The sequence below is a fragment of the Pollachius pollachius genome, assembly GCF_949987615.1.
Source record: "Pollachius pollachius genome assembly, chromosome: 6".
NCBI lineage: Eukaryota > Metazoa > Chordata > Actinopteri > Gadiformes > Gadidae > Pollachius > Pollachius pollachius.
In genome coordinates this window covers 4961415-4978661 of record NC_136939.1, presented here as the reverse complement: position 1 = coordinate 4978661, position 17247 = coordinate 4961415, and the positions used below count along the sequence as shown (strand labels likewise).

The window sequence follows — 17247 nt, the reverse complement described above, 5'->3', positions numbered from 1 at the left end:
ATAGTAGGCTAGAAGTAGTAGTAGTTGCTATACTCTCTTAGTTTAGTGTATTTGATATGAATATGAATTTGATGTTAGTCATAATGTCCCATTATTATCTCAATGTATTTGTCGTTATAAATATAAATCCTATAAAGCATTATTAATTTACTACGTTAGTAACACGTTTAGTAACACAATTCTCATTAAATTAGCTTGTATTGCCCTCTATTGGCAAGAGTCAGGATTGCAACCATACCATGTAAATCAATAACGAGAAAATGGTTATTAATTCCATGGTTATTATTTTCCCCAAAATAGCTACTATATGTTGGTGATTTAAACACATACACATAGACAGCCGATTAAATTCACAATAATAAAGTGCATAAATATGCTCATGGACGTATTATGAGAACATGCGCTGACAATAGACAAATAAACACAGACGCTGCATTGGCCTTTGGGTCGCAAGTCAGCGTCGTCGCCATATTGGAGAGGCAAAGACCGGGACCCAATCAAATGCGAAAGTGGAAAGGTAAACGGGCTAGCTGCGTTTATTTTTTTAGATAAATAGCCCTATACTGTCTACATTTCTATAACGATTACAGTGAGTCGTTTTTTTTCAAGTGTTTATGAACCACGTGGACTGAAATAAATATGAAATAAAAATATATTAAAAATATGTACATAACGATTTCATATCAATATAAAAAAACGACTAATTTAAATCGGTTTAAAAACGTTAAAAGCTCCCCAGTATATCGCATTGGTTTACAGGCCAGTCTTGCCCTCTCCAATATGGCGCCGACGTTGACGTATCCCAGCAACAGTAGCGGTCAATACGCACGGCGTCTGTGTATACAAGTCTGTGTACGCGCTGACATCCATCGGTGCAGCATCGTTCGACTCCGACTGCGAACCGTTTTCCCAGTGTCGTCAGTTCCGTGATCGTAGCGTACCCTCGCTGGAAAAATAAGGTAGAGGATTAGAAGGACGGGATCCTCTGCTTAGTCGATGCCAGTCGGTTCCCCCGGTCATGTAAAAATATCCATGAGCGAGAGCACACGATCGTTGCGTGGTATTTCTTCATTTGGATTGGATATTTGGAATTGATCACGTCTAAGGAAGGCACTAAGTGGGATGCACTTAGCCTGTTATTAGCTTGCAGCGGTAGCCATCCGAACGCCTTACACCAGGACCAACCCCTCGGGTAAGACATCTCTTCCATTTCCACCCGAGTTGTTCCCTTTTTTCCTGATATTCTCAATTGCATCTGATCACAAAACCATCAGGAATGCGTCGTTTTACAAATATACAATAGCAGTTTCCTCCTAATATCCTTTCAATAAATAAAAAACGCAGGCCCACTGTAAACTATCAGTTAAGCAATGTCAACACAGTCTTTATTATTCCTTATTTACAATCAACACCGAACCGTTTTCTAATTCGGTATCGGCCCGTTTAAACAGCATCCACGGCGGTCGTGCTTGTGTGTAGCATGATGTGTGTTTGACAGCACCGACGCCTGATTGGCTGAGCGCTGCGCTACGTGCTGGGGATCCACCTGCTCCGCGCTGCACCTGTCTCGTAGGTGCGCATATGGATCCCATATGTGAACGGAGGCGCTTCCCTGGGTCCACGCATCCGTTCACACACTAATGTTTGTCTGACATTTTCACACCGAAACGAAGTCCAGAGTCACCTTTTATTGACCAAACCACAGCTATGCTTACTCTATCAGATATCAAGTCTGATATGTTTTTTTCTATTCATGGTCTTGTTTGTTTTGAAGTACTAGTAAAAGTAGAGTGGAGCTGTTATTGACCATATTACCCTCTAACGCTTGCAAATGACTCTCTTACAACTTTTATTGCTATCGCCTCTGTGCTCATATGTGACCACATAGTGACGTTTTTACTGGAACCACCTACTTCTACGGGCCACAAACTTCATAGATCTAGATTGTGGCACCCATTTCTATTTGTTTTGTAGTGTGCATGTGTGTGTACATTGGGTTTTATTTGGTTTATTCACTGCAGTGTTTGACTTTCGAACCCACACCCTGCTCAGCGGCCCAAAAGCCCAGATAAGCTGTTCTGTTGTCCGTTGGCCCTGCCTGTTCTTTGTCATCGGACGGCCTCGCTGTTTGCCCTGCGTTTATTTAGGCTTCCTCTTCTTTGCATTCATTATTACGGCAAATAAATGCAAAATATCAGAGCATCATAATGCTGCCCGCATAGGCCTGTCATTACAAACAACATGGGGGAAATGCAGATTCACAAATGTGTGTGTGTATGTGTGTGTGTGTGTGTGTATGTGTGTGTGTGTGCGTGTGCGTGTGTGTGTGGTTCACGTCAGCATTGGCTAGCTGCACGGTGTTGAGCCGGTGTTGCTACAACCTCGGCTGGCTAGCGGCTCTGCTCTTCACTGGGATTGTGGCAGTGGCCTCAGAAGCTACTGAGAGCTGAGCTGTAATATGAAGTGTTCACTTAATCAGAGCAGTTCATGGTGCTCTCTCTGCCCTTCGTAGGTGATGCCTCTCATTCGAAGCCCCCGCCTTTTGTGAAAACTAATAATGGGAGTATTTATGAGTGGGTCCTTTGCTCCAGGCACCCTTCACAACTGAGTCGAGGTGCGAGTCCATCCATGATAATGACCTTTTATTCTCTGTTCGTCCCCTTTTCCCTCTCTGGTCTTTCTCCCCCTCTCCCTCTGTCTCTGACTCTCTCTCCACTGGTTTCTCATTCTGTCCCCGCTGGTCTCTCTCCCATTTTCTCCCGCCCTACCTCCCTGTCTTCACCCCCTCTAGTCTACGATGACAGACAGCATCATGAGCAAGGCAGCCACCATGGAGATCCCCATCAACAGTAACGGAGACACGGGGACGTTACCGGAGGACGACAGCCTGGAACAGGTAGGCCTCCTGCCTCAAGATGGCCGAGCCCCGGCTTACGCACGATGCGTCGTGTGAACACAAACAAGTGAAAATAAGTTGTCGTTTTTTTCTGGCCAAGTTCGCCAATAGCTGCCTTTTTTTTTTTAACGATTGTTTCCAGGATTTCACCGTCAACCAGAAAGTCTACATAGTGTACATGTCTGAAACCAAGCCAACTGCAACACATGTTGAAATGTGCGCTTGCATCATGCTCTGTTATGAAGTGTAACAAGTGGATTCAATCTCCGTTGTCGTTTCACCGAGACAGTGAGTCGGCTGTTCTACCTCCACAGTCGTAGGCTTGTGTCTTGTGGGGGGGGGGGGGGGGGGGCGGTAATCCACTGGGGAATGTTTCGTCAGGAGTCCTCTGGTCTCCCTGGGAACCAGTGGTTCCACTAACAGCTGCCACGGCCTGTGGGGCAACCTCAGAGTTCAGCGTGGTGTAGCGTGTGTTTGCTGAACCTGTGCCCATCTAACGGTCACCTCCATACCTGACTGCTGGGTGAACATGAGCAGATCAGGACTGAATTACTAAACAAATCCAGCACTGCTGTTGTCAGGAACCGTGGTTCATATTTTAGAGTTGCAAGGGTTGCAGTGAAAGTGTTTTAAATGGAACAGGTTTTGAGTCTTGGGTGCTTGCTTGGCCTAGGGCCACACCTGGTTCAATAAATGGTTCTTGGCCACATAATGACTCGGATCCTGTTGGAGGCTCTGTTGAAACAAGAGTCTATTTGTTAACCAAGCGTGTGAGGCGATGTTATCAGTACAGCCCTCCAGTATTGTCACTCTTTAAGGTAATTGGAAACATGCCCTGGCATCCAGTGTCTGTCTTCCATAACATGACGTGTTGGAAAGTAATAGGGCTAGTAATTACTACAATGGAGGAGGAAGGCTGATGGATCAGAAAGTGATGAAACCACCTCGGCAGCAGTGTTTTTCTGCATTTTTTACTTATTCTTCTGTCGTCAGGCAGCAGAGAAAGTTGTTGTTTTTTCAGTTGTCACAAAATCTGTTGGCGCACATTGTTGAATAAGCTTGTGGCCAAGGTCAATGGTATGACCTTGGCCCACACCGTTAAGAAGTCAATGTTTTATTCCACGGTACGTTTCCAAGTTCAAATGTGTTCCCCATGAGCAATGGCGAGTTCACTGGCTCTGGATATTAACCAGTTGTCATGGCAACTGAATCGAATGCAATGAATCGAAAGCAGAGAGTGTGTGTTGTCCTTGGGACATTTAGCCCCTCAAAGGAAACCTGATATTCGAAGCGGTACTGTTCACTGTCCAAATGTGAAGTATGTCAAGGTAAGGGCTTAAAGATCTGCTGATCTCTCCATCCACAATCAGCAACGCCCGGATGTTCAAAATCCAAGTTGTACCTTATCCTATTTTAATTTATGTCCTCATGTTATTTGTTTTGATATTTTGATTTCAGTTCTTTTCAAATTTGTCATTGTACTTCTTCATTTACTTTTTACTTTGTATGTATGTGTGTGTGTGTGTGTCTATCTGTTTGTTTGTGTGTGTTCTCACGTGCTTCATCTCTGTACAGGCTGCTAAGCTCCAGTGGAGCTTAGATGAGAAGGTAGGATACTCCAGAGACACCAGGGTGAGCCAGCCAGCCAGCAGTGTGTATTACACTCTTTGTGTGTGTGTGTGTGTGTGTGTGTGTGTGTGTGTGTGTGTGTGTGTGTGTGTGTGTGTGTGTGTGTGTGTGTGTGTGAGACGGATGTCACATAACCAACCCTCTCTGTACAAATGCAGATGGCAACATTCAGTACATCCGGAGCAACACTGGGTTTGGTTCAATCACTGTATGAAGCCAAAGCTGTACACTGATTACTGCAGTAGTAATATGCTGAAATGTAACAAAACAAGAGAATTCCCACACAATTAATAAGTCACGAATAGTGTGGTCGAGTTGGACAGCCGGCCTCAAACTCCCATCTGGTGCTCAGCACGACTCACATTTGTATTTGTATAATGGACAAACCACAACACAATATGTGTTTTCATTACAGACTCTACCCAGACTCTGGTTTTGTGACTTCCTTAGTGTGTTTGTGTGTGTACGTGTTTGTGTTATTTTCTTCCATTAGTGCCTTGCTCAATGGTTTGGGCTTTCTAGTAAGGACAAACCGTTGTGTATAGCTTTAGTCAGTGACTCTCAACCCTAACTAACTAACTCTAGATGTAGAGGCCAGGACAATGTCTGAAACGTGGCGATGTCTCCTATCTGTGTGTCACTTTTAACATGTCCTGTAATGTGTGTGCGTCGGGGGACTGTTCTTAAATGGCCTGGTCAGAGAGACAAGCCGGCGTGTGGTTTGTGTGTTCACTTGTGTTTTGCGTGCTTGTGCTTTTGTGGGTTTTCTTCATGCACAAGGGTGAAATAACGTGTGAACAATTATCAACTCATTGTCTCCAAACTGTCCCCTAACTGTGAACCAGCCAGTTTGTCGTGTGCTCTCGTTCAGCTGGGTGTGCATATATACGTAAGAATGTAGTTGACAGAACGGAACACTCAGTGGGGGGAGGAGGGGGTGGCCTGTGTTTGTTTACAATGAGGAAATTACAACTTCCCACCCCCACACCCATTGCAGTCTTCCTGAGTTTCGTCACTAAGATTCCGTTGGGCTTAACCCGTTGCTCTTAAGACAGGACTAACTTGAAAGAGGGATCAATGCTCACAGCATGGTTCTCTGCATGTTAGTAGGAAATAAAAACAAGGTTGTTGTTAAATGTACCAGTACTGGTATCAACAGACAAATATTTCCCAAGGCTGATTATGGAAAGTTGTATGTAATAAGGCAAAACTCTGTAATGGATCTTGTCAAGTATTTGTGTTGGGTCCTAATTGGGATATACCCTCTCCCAACCAAGTTATTTCTTCAAAGCTAGTGCAGGCAATTTATTTGAGAAGGAGTTTTTTGCATATTCTTTTGAAATTCTCTTTAAATCCCAACAGCAATAAAAAAAAAGCGCTCGGACAAAAAAATATAAGAATCTTGTATATGTGGCCGTCTGGGCTGGCCTGTAATAAGCCAATCAAATAGTTGAATTCGCTAGAATGAAACGATTGGATGGCCTACTGTCTGTCTACCTACCCGGCCCCATTTGGGCAGACCTGTTGCTAAAGCCATCGAGTCCACTAGGGTTTTGGGGGAGTGGCTTTGGCGGGAGGCCTGAAGGGGAAGTTGGGATCTTATTTGGTTTAATTCTTACTTACTCTGGCTGGGTTCCTTTGCCATTGCCTTCCCTAGCTTTAAATAATGTTTTATGCAATGGAAACAAAATTTGCACAGAAGGTTTGAATTTAATTTCAGGACCCAATTTTGTCTAGTTCATGCTATCTTTGGACAAAAGGTTTTATTTGAAGAAGCATGTATATGGCTATCTGCACACCGTGTATATGGCCATAAACATGCCATGTATATGGCTGTCCCATATACATTCTCACTGCATAGCAGCACTCTATCAATGAGGTGGGTTAATCATTAGCAGTCAGCTATCTTTCCCTTTGTTGTTCCTTCCTTGCCTTTTCCACTGTGTTCCAGCACCAGCCTCCCTAACCTGTAGCTAACCCTAACCCTGCTAACCAAGTGTTTGTTGCCCCCTAGTGACTAACACTGTAACCTTCTGGCCTCGGTGTAGTGAAAACCACCGCGAGTTTCCATGACGTTCTCGGCCTAATCCTGTCTGCATGTGCTCCTCTTTGCCTCTCTGTCTCCCTCTCTATCCCTCTGTCTCTCTCTCTCTCTCCCCCAAACCTTGCAGGACCTGCAGCAGGTCATGGTGTCGGGGCCCAATCTCAATGAAACCAGCATCGTTTCCGGGGGTTACGGCGGAACAGCCGAGGGCATCATTCCCACCAGCTCCATCAAAGGTAGCCGCCTTCTGTCTCTCTGTAGGAAGCGACAAAGACACCATGAAATGAGCTGACTGGACCCCTTAAAACTCCTCTCATCTTTCCCTTTAGTGCTTGACTTGTGACGTTTATTGTTCTATAATTTGCAACATGTTCTATTCTGGTTGTATTGGTGAATCTGGGCTTTATTTAAGAGGGATGCGTCATCTTATCACAGTCTGCCATCCTGCCTGGCGCCACCATGTTTCTCTAATTCTAACGATGTTGATTTATTTCTGTTTCCGTCAGGGCCAGCGATTTACGTCAACTATGGGTTTAACAAAAGGATCCCAAACGCAGGAATAGGTGGCTCCTCGGAACCCTCTTCCTACTGTTGAAGGCTAAAAGCTCCTTCCCAAATCCTGGATGTGTTATTAACATGTGTCCAGCTTTTAGAATGAAACTAAGGACGAAAAGTAAAGACTACTATCCATTTTGAAAAGTACAATGTGTTTTGATAAGAAAATACAAGATACTGCCCTGATTGGTGTGGTTATCCCAAGCCATTTTTGGTATATCAATCTTTATATTTTCAGGATTTGGGAAGGGGCTTTTTATGCCGTCTTAGTTGTACAGGGCAAGGCTGATATTTCTTACTTTGAGGGGTGAACCTGTGTGGGGAGTCTGTGTTTCCACATTCCCTGAGCCTGTCGACGGCTTTACAAGTGGGCTGTGTAGTGCTGGGTTCCCTCTATGCCTTTCATCTCTGTTGGGTTCTGCTGCTCTCTGGCTGGTTTCCTCCTGGGATCTCAAACTGTTCCACACGTCTAATTTCCCCCGCGCCCTTACTTTGAAAGCGGAAGTTCTCTCTGGTCCAAACAGGAAACCATTACTTTGTGTGTGTTATTCGCTGTTTGTTTTTCTAAACCCGTTATGTGCACATGTGCCGGATTGTATACCGCTTGAGGGGGGATTCAAAAAGAACAAGGTAGATCTGGAAGATTTGTTTGGAGAGACGGCTCCAGGGGACAACTGGCATGACTGTCGCCAACACAGCTTGTGTGTTCACGTGCACTCTCCTGAACGTTGTCTGTAGACCTGATCGTCCATCGTTGCTCGTGTCTCTTGTACTAACTGTTCCTTTACTAACCATTTGTCTCTCTTCATCTTTGTCCCCATGTCTGGCCTCTTCCCATCACTCCCCCCGTTCTCTCCTGACATGCTACCCGTTCATTTCCTGCCCTTACCCTTCCCTTCTCACCCTCCCCCCTGTCATTTGAATCCCCCCCCCCCCCCCCCCCTTTTCATTTTAATCACCTCCATGACTCATTTCCCTGCCACTTCCTGCTCCTTGTTGGTTTTTCCTCCCGCTGTTATCAAACTGTCACGTTGGCATCCCTCCGGTAACCTGTCACTCTGGTTTTCCCTCTGCTCTGCTCCTTCGCGCACGACTGCTTCTGACTCATAACTCGTCCCCATGTTCATGCCACCCTGTAATAATTGTCCTGATTCTGTATCCCGACTCCCCATGTCAAACTCATAACATGCCATGATATGACTTGCATGTTTTGGCCCTGAACCAAAACCCACACCCATACCCCAAACCCCCCCCCCCCCCATAAACCCCATCCGTCCACTATCCACTGCCCACTGCCCCATACACCGCCACAGACCTGCGTATGAAGTCCAGGCGCGGTAGTGTGCCACCGAGCTACGCCACTGCGCGACACTTAGCGCACCAATCATATGAATACCAAGGCCCTGGGGGTAAGAGACTCAGTTGGATTAGCTGTCGAGCCTGGGGTGTAACGAGTAGCCAACGCTCAAAACAATTTGCCCAGGGGACAGCGCGAAAACATAGGCCGTGCACTTCTGCATTTTGATTGGTTTAAATTGGTGCCTACTTACATCACATGACGCTAATTTGAGCCAATCAGAAACAGTTGTAGTAACCTACGTTTACGCAGAGGTGGTGCTGTTCCTTTGTTTATAAAGTTTGGTTCCTCTTTAACCCCTCATCCTATATTATATACAATTGATCTTAAACAACTTAAAGGAGGGCAAGACACTTCTGTGATGCATACAAGTCATTCTTCCCCACTGAAATGTTCCTACTTCTATGTGTTCATTCTTTTCCTTCTGTCCCGTGTTCAGCCATTAATTCACTAACTCGTGTACATTGTCTCTGTTGTCTTGAAGCTTGTGGCAATAGACATGCTTTTACAACCGGGGGAAAGTTCATTCCAGAAGTAGGTTTTGACACTCAAAACCTTCTGTGCTAAATCATAAGTCGCAATGTGTAACATTTCAATTTACCTGGACATATCTGCAGTCAATGCTAATCAAAAGTGATTTCCATAATGTTATCAATAATATCACTCTTACAACTGATAATAATACTCTTACTACTCAATAATATCGCCCTTACTACTGATATATCCTTTTATTTTATTTAGGGCATTTTGCATTTAGGACCAAAGGACTGGAGTCTACCATTCATACACACAATCGTACGACAGTTGGGTCAACAACACACAGCGACAGCCAGCTCATCAGGAGCAGTCAGGGTGCGGCGTCTCGCTCAGGGACACCTCAACACTCAGCTAGGAGGAGCTGGGGAACGAACTAGCAACCCTCTGGTTAAAAGTCAAGCCGCTCTACCTCCTGAGCTACTGCCGCACATATTATACAAACGCAAAAAAAGGCTAGCCAGCTTGTACTGCGCTCTTTGTTGACTAGAATCTTACTAGGAACACTCTTTAAACCCCTCCCACTCACGCCACCCAGACAGCCTGACTACACTAGTTCACGTCACGCGGATGCACAGCCAGTTAGAGTGGACAGAACCCTGTTACTAAGTTTTGTGATTTCTGAAAGTCTCCCACCTCCCAACTGGTAGGGGCTCAATCTTACACATTGCGACTTCAAACATTCGGGGGGGCCTGATTTCAATACGGGGAGGTGTTTAAAAAGGTTTGGACTCATAGAGAACTACCACTGCGGTGGCCCTGGGGGACCTCTTCCATCATAGTGCTGGTAGGCTCATCAGGGCTATGTTTGAATGCGTTTCTGACCGCTCCCGTTCGTCAGGATCCAACATCAACCACAGCGCAAGCAGCTCGTCGCTGGCAGACGACGCCAACCGCGGCGTGGCCGTGGAGAAACTGGAGTACGTCAAGAAATGGGGCCTCAACACCTACAAGGTATCCTCCTCTTCCTCCTCCAGGCTGCCCCCTCCCTCCGTTAAATACCGTTAGATGACCAAGTGTTGGAGGTCGTCAAGGAAAGAAATTCTGTGTTCATATATTCCAGATTTTCTATCACTGTTTGAACTCTTGGTGGTATTCATCCATCCCAGTGCGGTCGAGACACCTATTTATCTCCTACTCCCTCTGTCTGGCTGGCCTCTTGTAACTCTCCTAGCCTTGCTCAAAGCACCACCACTCTTAAAGGTCCCGTATTATACCACCAGGTGTGAGTGGGATTAGCCGTCAGAAGCCGTCTTGAAAATCGGCCTCTTCTGACACTACAAATGGGCGTGTCCACCTAGATGTATGGCGTATAATTGAGCAACGTTTGCTTCGGTTCACTGGGTAGGCTGTTGGACTGATCTATCCGTCATACATCTAGGTGGACACGCCCACTTGTGATGTCAGAAGAGGCAGATTTTCAGATCACCCTCACACCTGATGGCATAATATGTGACCTTTTAAGCATTGCCCCACAATACTTAAAGGTCACAGATTATACCGTCTCCAACGGTATTTAGCACCTGGAGCCTGCCACACCCTCCCACTGTAATCCCGGTGAAGAGGTCCACCAGTAAGGTTCTCCCCCTCCCTCCAGTGCACCAAGCAGATGATCTCGGAGCGCTTCGGGCGGGGCTCGCGGACCGTGGACCTGGAGCTGGAGGCCCAGATCGAGGTGCTGCGGGACACCAAGAGGAAGTACGAGAACATGCTGCGGCTGGCCCGGGCGCTGACCAACCACTTCTACAGCATGGTGCAGACGCAGCACGCGCTGGGCGACACCTTCGCCGACCTCAGCCAGAAGTCTCCGGAGCTGCGGGTACGACCCGGCCCTAGCCCTAGCATGGTGGCTAGCTAGTGATTAGCTTAGCAACGGCAAACAGTTGCTTTAATAGAGGAACGGGTACGACCCTGCCCTAGCCCTATCACGGTGGCTAGCTAGTGATTAGCTTAGCAACGGCAAACGGTTGCTTGAATAGAGGAACGGGTACGACCCTGCCCTAGCCCTAGCACGGTGGCTAGCTAGTGATTAGCTTAGCAACAGCAAACAGTTGCTTGAATAGAGGAACGGGTACGACCCGGCCCTAACCCTAGCGCGGTGGCTAGCTAGTGATTAGCTTAGCAACGGCAAACAGTTGCTTGAATAGAGGAACGGGTACGACCCGGCCCTAGCCCTAGCACGGTGGCTAGCTAGTGATTAGCTTAGCAACGGCAAACAGTTGCTTGAATAGAGGAACGGGTACGACCCGGCCCTAACCCTAGCGCGGTGGCTAGCTAGTGATCATAAATATATATTGGGGCTGAACGATTTGGGAAAATCATCTAATTGCGATTATTTTGACCAATATTGCAATTGCGATTTAATGTGCGATTTTTATAATTTATTAAGTTCCTTATGTTGTGTATTATTCACTAAAAAATAAATAAATCATTCTTTAGTATGACCAACACAACATTGGAAGCAGTCAACGTAAAAACTTCTCTTTCCTTTAGGCCAGGCCGATGTGTTGAGATTAATCATTGTGGTTTGAATTGTGGCTCAGACTTAATAATAAACTACGAATATGGAAGGAGAAAGTGAGCAAACGTGTGGTGACTGTTGACAGGACGAGTTTGGATACAACGCCGAGACCCAGAAGCTGCTGTGCAAGAACGGGGAGACTCTCCTGGGGGCGGTCAACTTCTTCGTGTCCAGCATCAACACGCTGGTCAACAAAACCATGGAGGACACCCTGCAGACCATCAAGCTGTACGAGAACGCCAGGTGAGCAGAAGCAGGAGGGATACGTTATTTTCCATCGTTGGAAAGTAACGCACTGCCAAACTCAAGTCAATTCAGTGAAGCGCTTGAGAATAATGCTTACAGGTAACAAATGTATTATACAATTACTACATTAACCTTTTATGAGCCTTTATGAACGGCATTATGGCTTATTCCCTTGAAAGAGATAATACCATCTCTCGTCAAAAATGTATGAATGTTATTCAGGTTTTAAAGGTACTATGTGTAAGAATTAGAAATACCTTTTCAATACCGGCCCCTCCTGGCTGGTAGGTGAACTGCAGCCTGCTCAAGCTTGTGTGTGAGCTCCGTAGGCTGACACGACCACATTCTACACTAACCCTAACCCTACAAAATCAAAAGTTCTGAAAGAACGGATGTCTTTGCCATTATCGTCACTTGGTTCATGTCTCCCAGCAAGAGCGACCTGGTTCAAATATAATATAAAACATGGCTGGCTGTTCTACGCAATGGAGAGAGATTTGGTAGGTCTCATTACGACCTGTTCATCTAGTGTCAATCTAAAGTGAAAAATCACACACTTAGAACGCTCATTATTATTATTATTTCAACAGTTATATTTTAAGTTTATTTGGACGACTTTATCCAAAGGAATGCAGTGAGTAGCACCCTCACTGGCTTAACAGTGCGAAGCAGTGTGAAGTAGGAGCACTCTGACCACTACACCGTCCTACCCCCTCCCCACATGACACAATGACCACCGCCCGGTGGGACTCCCTCACCGGCCCGGCCTCCGTGTCGATCGTCATTCCGACACGCCTCCCCCCCCCGGGGGGTTCTCTCCGCGCAGGCTGGAGTTCGACGCGTACCGGGCTGACCTGGAAGAGCTGAGCCTGGGCCCGCGGGACGCCGTGGCCATGGCTCGCATCGACGCCGCCCAGCTGCAGTTCCAGGTCCACAAGGACAAGTACGAGCAGCTGCGCGCCGACGTCACCGTCAAGCTCAAGTTCCTGGAGGAGAACAAGGTGAGGCCGGAGAGCCGGGGTCCCCCAGCAGGATCCCCGTCGCAGGGGCGGGGGTCACTCTGCGCCTCTCAGCTCTCGAAACCTTTCGCCTCTGTTTCTCTACAGTCTTAGGATGGGTACACGCTACAGGATCATTTGCCCGATTTAGAGCCTGTTTTAGAGCCCGAATTTTGTGCAGTTTTTGTGCCCGATTTGCTGCCAAATTTGGAGCCCGATTTAGAGTCCGATTTCGGGCCCGACTTTGTGCCGATTTTGTGCCCCATTATGTGCCCAATTTCTCCCCCTTCTGACTCTGGTCAGCAAAGACCAGATATGATGATGGTTCTACAGATTATTTTTGTCCGGTTTATCCTGTGGTGTGGGGGATGTTAAGAGGGTTTTTTTACAGAACCGGGTCTCACCATTTTGAAATCAGAAATATTAAACGTGTTCAAGATTTAGGGTCCGATATCCTGTAGTGCGGAGGGGGCACTGAGGACAGCCGAGTACACAGAGAAATAGTCTAGTGTGTATCCAGCATTACTGCTTTCTTCTTCTCTTCCTTTTTATGCCCGTGCTTGCTATCTCTTCATGTCGATCTCTATGTCACTCAATCTCACTTACTTATCCATTTCACTCACTCACTCTCCTCTCCTCTCCTCTCCTCTCTCCTCTCTCTCTCTTCCCCCTCCCAGGTCAAGGTGATGCACAAGCAGCTCCTCCTCTTCCACAACGCCATCTCCGCCTATTTCGCGGGCAACCAGCAGCAGCTGGAGCAGACGCTGCAGCAGTTCAACATCAAGCTGAAGCCCCCCGGATCCGACAAGCCCTCCTGGCTGGAGGAGCAGTGAGGTGGAGGGGGCAGAGGAGAGACCCCGCCCAACTCCCCTCCCCACCTCCCTTACCCTACTCTCCGTCACTTGCTCCTTATAGTCACCCTCCTCCTCCTCCTCCTCCTCCTCCTCCTCCTCTTCCTCCTCTTCCTCACAGTGGAGCACAGAGGAGAGCTGGGCCCTGAGGACAAAATGGCAGGCCTGACGTGTGCAGATAGGATGCACGCAGACGGCCATCCGGACAGGACGTGTAGGTGGCAGGATAGATGTAACTATATATAGATATATAACGAACGGGCGCAAGAAAGCCCTCCCGGTCCCGTTTCTAGGACCGAATCCCGTGGTTTTGAGTGCCTCTCTTCCCTCCTCCTTTCTCCGCCCACTCCATCGCCTCTCTGTCTCTCTCCCCCCCCAATTGCCTGGTCCCATTTGTTCCTTTGGAAAAGCCCCTCAGCACTCACTCTTCACATTCCGGTCCGTTTTTGTCCATCCTATTCATCCATGCCCCCCCCATCCCAGTACTGTCATTGTTGTTTCGGGCATTTTGATGATGATCTCATCCCCCTGCTACTGCTGGACCCATATCCCTGAAGCCAAAACAAGGAGAGCCATTCATACAACCAACATCTTCGTCGTTGCTGGAGACATATTTCTGGTCGGACACTCAGAAGGGCCCTCACACATACCCCCCCCCCCCCCCCCCCCCCCCAACACGTCGCATGGCATCAGAACTCTTCCGACCCCTATATTGTCCTTTTGTGCCTCCGTGTGCGGAGCGTGGAAGGATTCGTACGACGAGGAAAGAAGCACTACTTTTTATTTCTGCCTGCAGACACCGAAGACAAAATGTTTTCAATAAAACAACCTTGAGACATTTCAAACTAAGAAGAATAAGTGTGTACAGCTCGGGTCAAGTGCTGTTTTACGTGGAAAGAAAAAGGGTTGATGTTATTGTTTGCGAACGAACACACACACCGTGCGTGGTCTGTGGTGTTGTCGAGCCACGCTTCTCTTCAGTTTTGAACGTCATCTTTTTTTATATTTGCTGGGGTAACTTTCAGTCCCACTCGGCTGCGTCCTGTGCTTCAGAACGTGTTACCAATTTATGCTGGCAACTACCTGTGCTGTAGTGCTGTGATGTGATGATGACACTACAGGCTTGTAAATGAGAACTGTAATCATAAGCGCAAAGCAATTTACTAACTGCTGCCACACAGTTCCCTAACTTTCACAGTTTGGGAGTGTTATGCATAATATATATTTCTTTTTTTTCCTTTAATATTATTTCCCAAATTTGTTGAGAATGACTTGATCGAGCAGTATAGCTGGTAAAAAAAAAAACACCAGCATCTGATGACTCCATTTTTAAGAATAACTGAATACTCTAATCAGAGTATGGCAATAGCACCATCTCTGGTGAAACAAGTTATTGTGGACATTCTGGATGAGCCCAAAAATGTAATGTAATATAAATATGATGGAAAGGAACTTGGAGGGAACTGAAAATCATAACATGTTTTGGTGCCATTCCTGTGTCTTTAGTTTAGAGTTCAGACCTTAGTTGGAGACAAAACACTCCAGTAAGTGTTCGTAAAGATTAAACAAACTGCATATTCTAACTTCATTACAATACAACTTAGTTGAACACATAACCCTGACATTGACCATTGACCATTGCATACATTCATGGATGTAAGATATTGAGAGTCCAAGAGGAAAGTCTAGGTAGAAAGCCTGATGTAAAGGAAGTTATCACACATTGTAAAACAGCATTGAAAAGTCAGTGAATTTAAAAATATACGTTTCTATGCATGGAAATTTCATGGATTTAGAAAATGTATTAAATCAAAAAATCCTGTTTCTGGTTTATGCAGGATAGTTTGGTGATTAGGGATACATGGTGTAAAGCCATACTTATTTATCATTCATCATAGTTAATTAATTAATAGACAAGCTACCTTAACATTTGTGTCCACAGTATAAAAGTGATAGGAGAATTTAAACTATTATGAAAATGTAGTCTGAAGGGTTAAAAATTATGAATTATCTTTGAACTACCTAGAAGCCCTGTTTTAAGGGGTTGTCTACAAATTCAGAAGCAAATATAGGACTCTATTTTATTGTACTTTCAATGTTTGTGTTTTACTTATAGCTTTCAGCTGTTTTGTCTCAGTGACAACTTCTTTCCCGTGTCTTATATTTGACAAGAGCTGTAGTCCAGATAAACATACTATAGCATAGTTACCTTCAACACAGCTATGATAGGCAGGCTATTGTTGCTAATTGTAATATTTTTCTATTGTTATTATTGGCACTTCAGAGTGCTGATTCAGAACACTAATAACTCATGGACGGTTCGTCCGTTGTGTTGCTCATCTACAATCTCCTCATCCACACTCATGACAGTGAAGAGATCACACACTCAAATAATACCACTGGAGTGTGTGTTGACCAAAATGTGTTTGTATTTTCCCCCTTTATCATTATAGTTTATATCGGAATGGTTTCCAGAGCTAATATCTGCATTTAAAATGTTTCGGTATAACGAACATTAACTGTGCAATCATAGGTAGTCGAGGGTACCATGTAGTCTAGTATTTGCTAAGTATAATAAACATCTCTCGAGTGGATGGTTCAACCCAGCCTGCGGAGCTATATATCACACGGTAGACTTTCATCTGCCCTGCATCGATGTACGACAGTGACCACGCTCCTCGTGTGTATTTGCATGCAGGCCGTGATAACACCAAGTATAGAGTTTTGTATGGTCAAAAACGGACGTGGAACTCTGCCCACTGTGCATGGACGCAGAGGGCCCTGCTTTTGACTTTCGGTTTTATGTTGAATGTAAAAGAAGAAAAGACAACAAAAAAAAGACTTTATGGAACAAAAACTGTTTTCAGTTAATTTCCGATTAAGTTCATCTTTTAAGCACGGAAAAAAACAAAACAAACTTGCACCACAAACGTGTTTGTCGCCGTAGGGGAAGACGTGCTAGCTCCTTGCTAGCTCCTTGCTAGCTCCTTGCTAGCTCCTTGCTAGCTCCTTGCTAGCTCCTTGCTAGCTCCTTGCTAGCTCCTTGCTAGCTCCTTGCTAGCTCCTTGCTAGCTCCTTGCTAGCTCCTTGCTAGCTCCTTGCTAGCTCCTTGCTAGCTCCTTGCTAGCTCCCGTGTAAATGCTGACGTTATCGCAATGTACACCTTGCACACGGCTCATGTGAAGTCTAGTTGTCGACGGCCCCACTCCCCAGGCATGTATAACTTGTGTACTTGTACACAGCAATATTTATTGGATACCATTTATTTTATTCTCCTCTCACCACCACACATTCTCCAATGTCACCCCCCCCCCCCCAAAAATGTCCGAAGGAAACGGCCAGAATCGGAACCCTTATCGATTTTAAAATGTTGCCTATGAAAACGTGTATATTATGGAAATATGGAACTCTTAAAGTGAGGTTTTATCTGTGGACAATCAATATTTTCTATTCTATAGTAACGTATGGATGACTGTACATAATGGTGTTTCAGATGAAAAAGATGAAAGTCGCGTATCATGGATCGATGTGAGTTTTTTGCCTTTATTCCACTGAAACCTGACTCTTCCCAAAGGAAAACAAATAAAGTACATGTTTTAAAATCTGTAGTGGAATT

General features: G+C 45.8%; 1 protein-coding gene across 6 annotated transcripts; it reads left to right on the top strand.

The window, feature by feature from the left end:
• Window positions 1–884: 884 nt before the first annotated feature.
• On the top strand, window positions 885–17212 carry arfip2b (ADP-ribosylation factor interacting protein 2b). Of its 6 annotated transcripts, none has more exons than XM_079737894.1 (10): window positions 885–1192; window positions 2792–2896; window positions 4472–4504; window positions 6697–6805; window positions 7076–7132; window positions 9857–9969; window positions 10613–10834; window positions 11622–11779; window positions 12609–12783; window positions 13458–17212. In XM_079737894.1, the coding sequence occupies exons 2-10, from the start codon at window positions 2798–2800 to the stop codon at window positions 13611–13613; spliced, it is 1122 nt and encodes a 373-aa protein (XP_079594020.1). In that variant the 5' UTR covers window positions 885–1192; window positions 2792–2797; the 3' UTR covers window positions 13614–17212. The 6 variants fall into 6 exon arrangements, with proteins under 6 accessions (XP_079594020.1, XP_079594019.1, XP_079594022.1 ...); XM_079737893.1 differs by having other exon boundaries at window positions 4472–4528; XM_079737896.1 differs by lacking the exon at window positions 4472–4504.
• The last annotated feature ends 35 nt before the right edge of the window (window positions 17213–17247 follow it).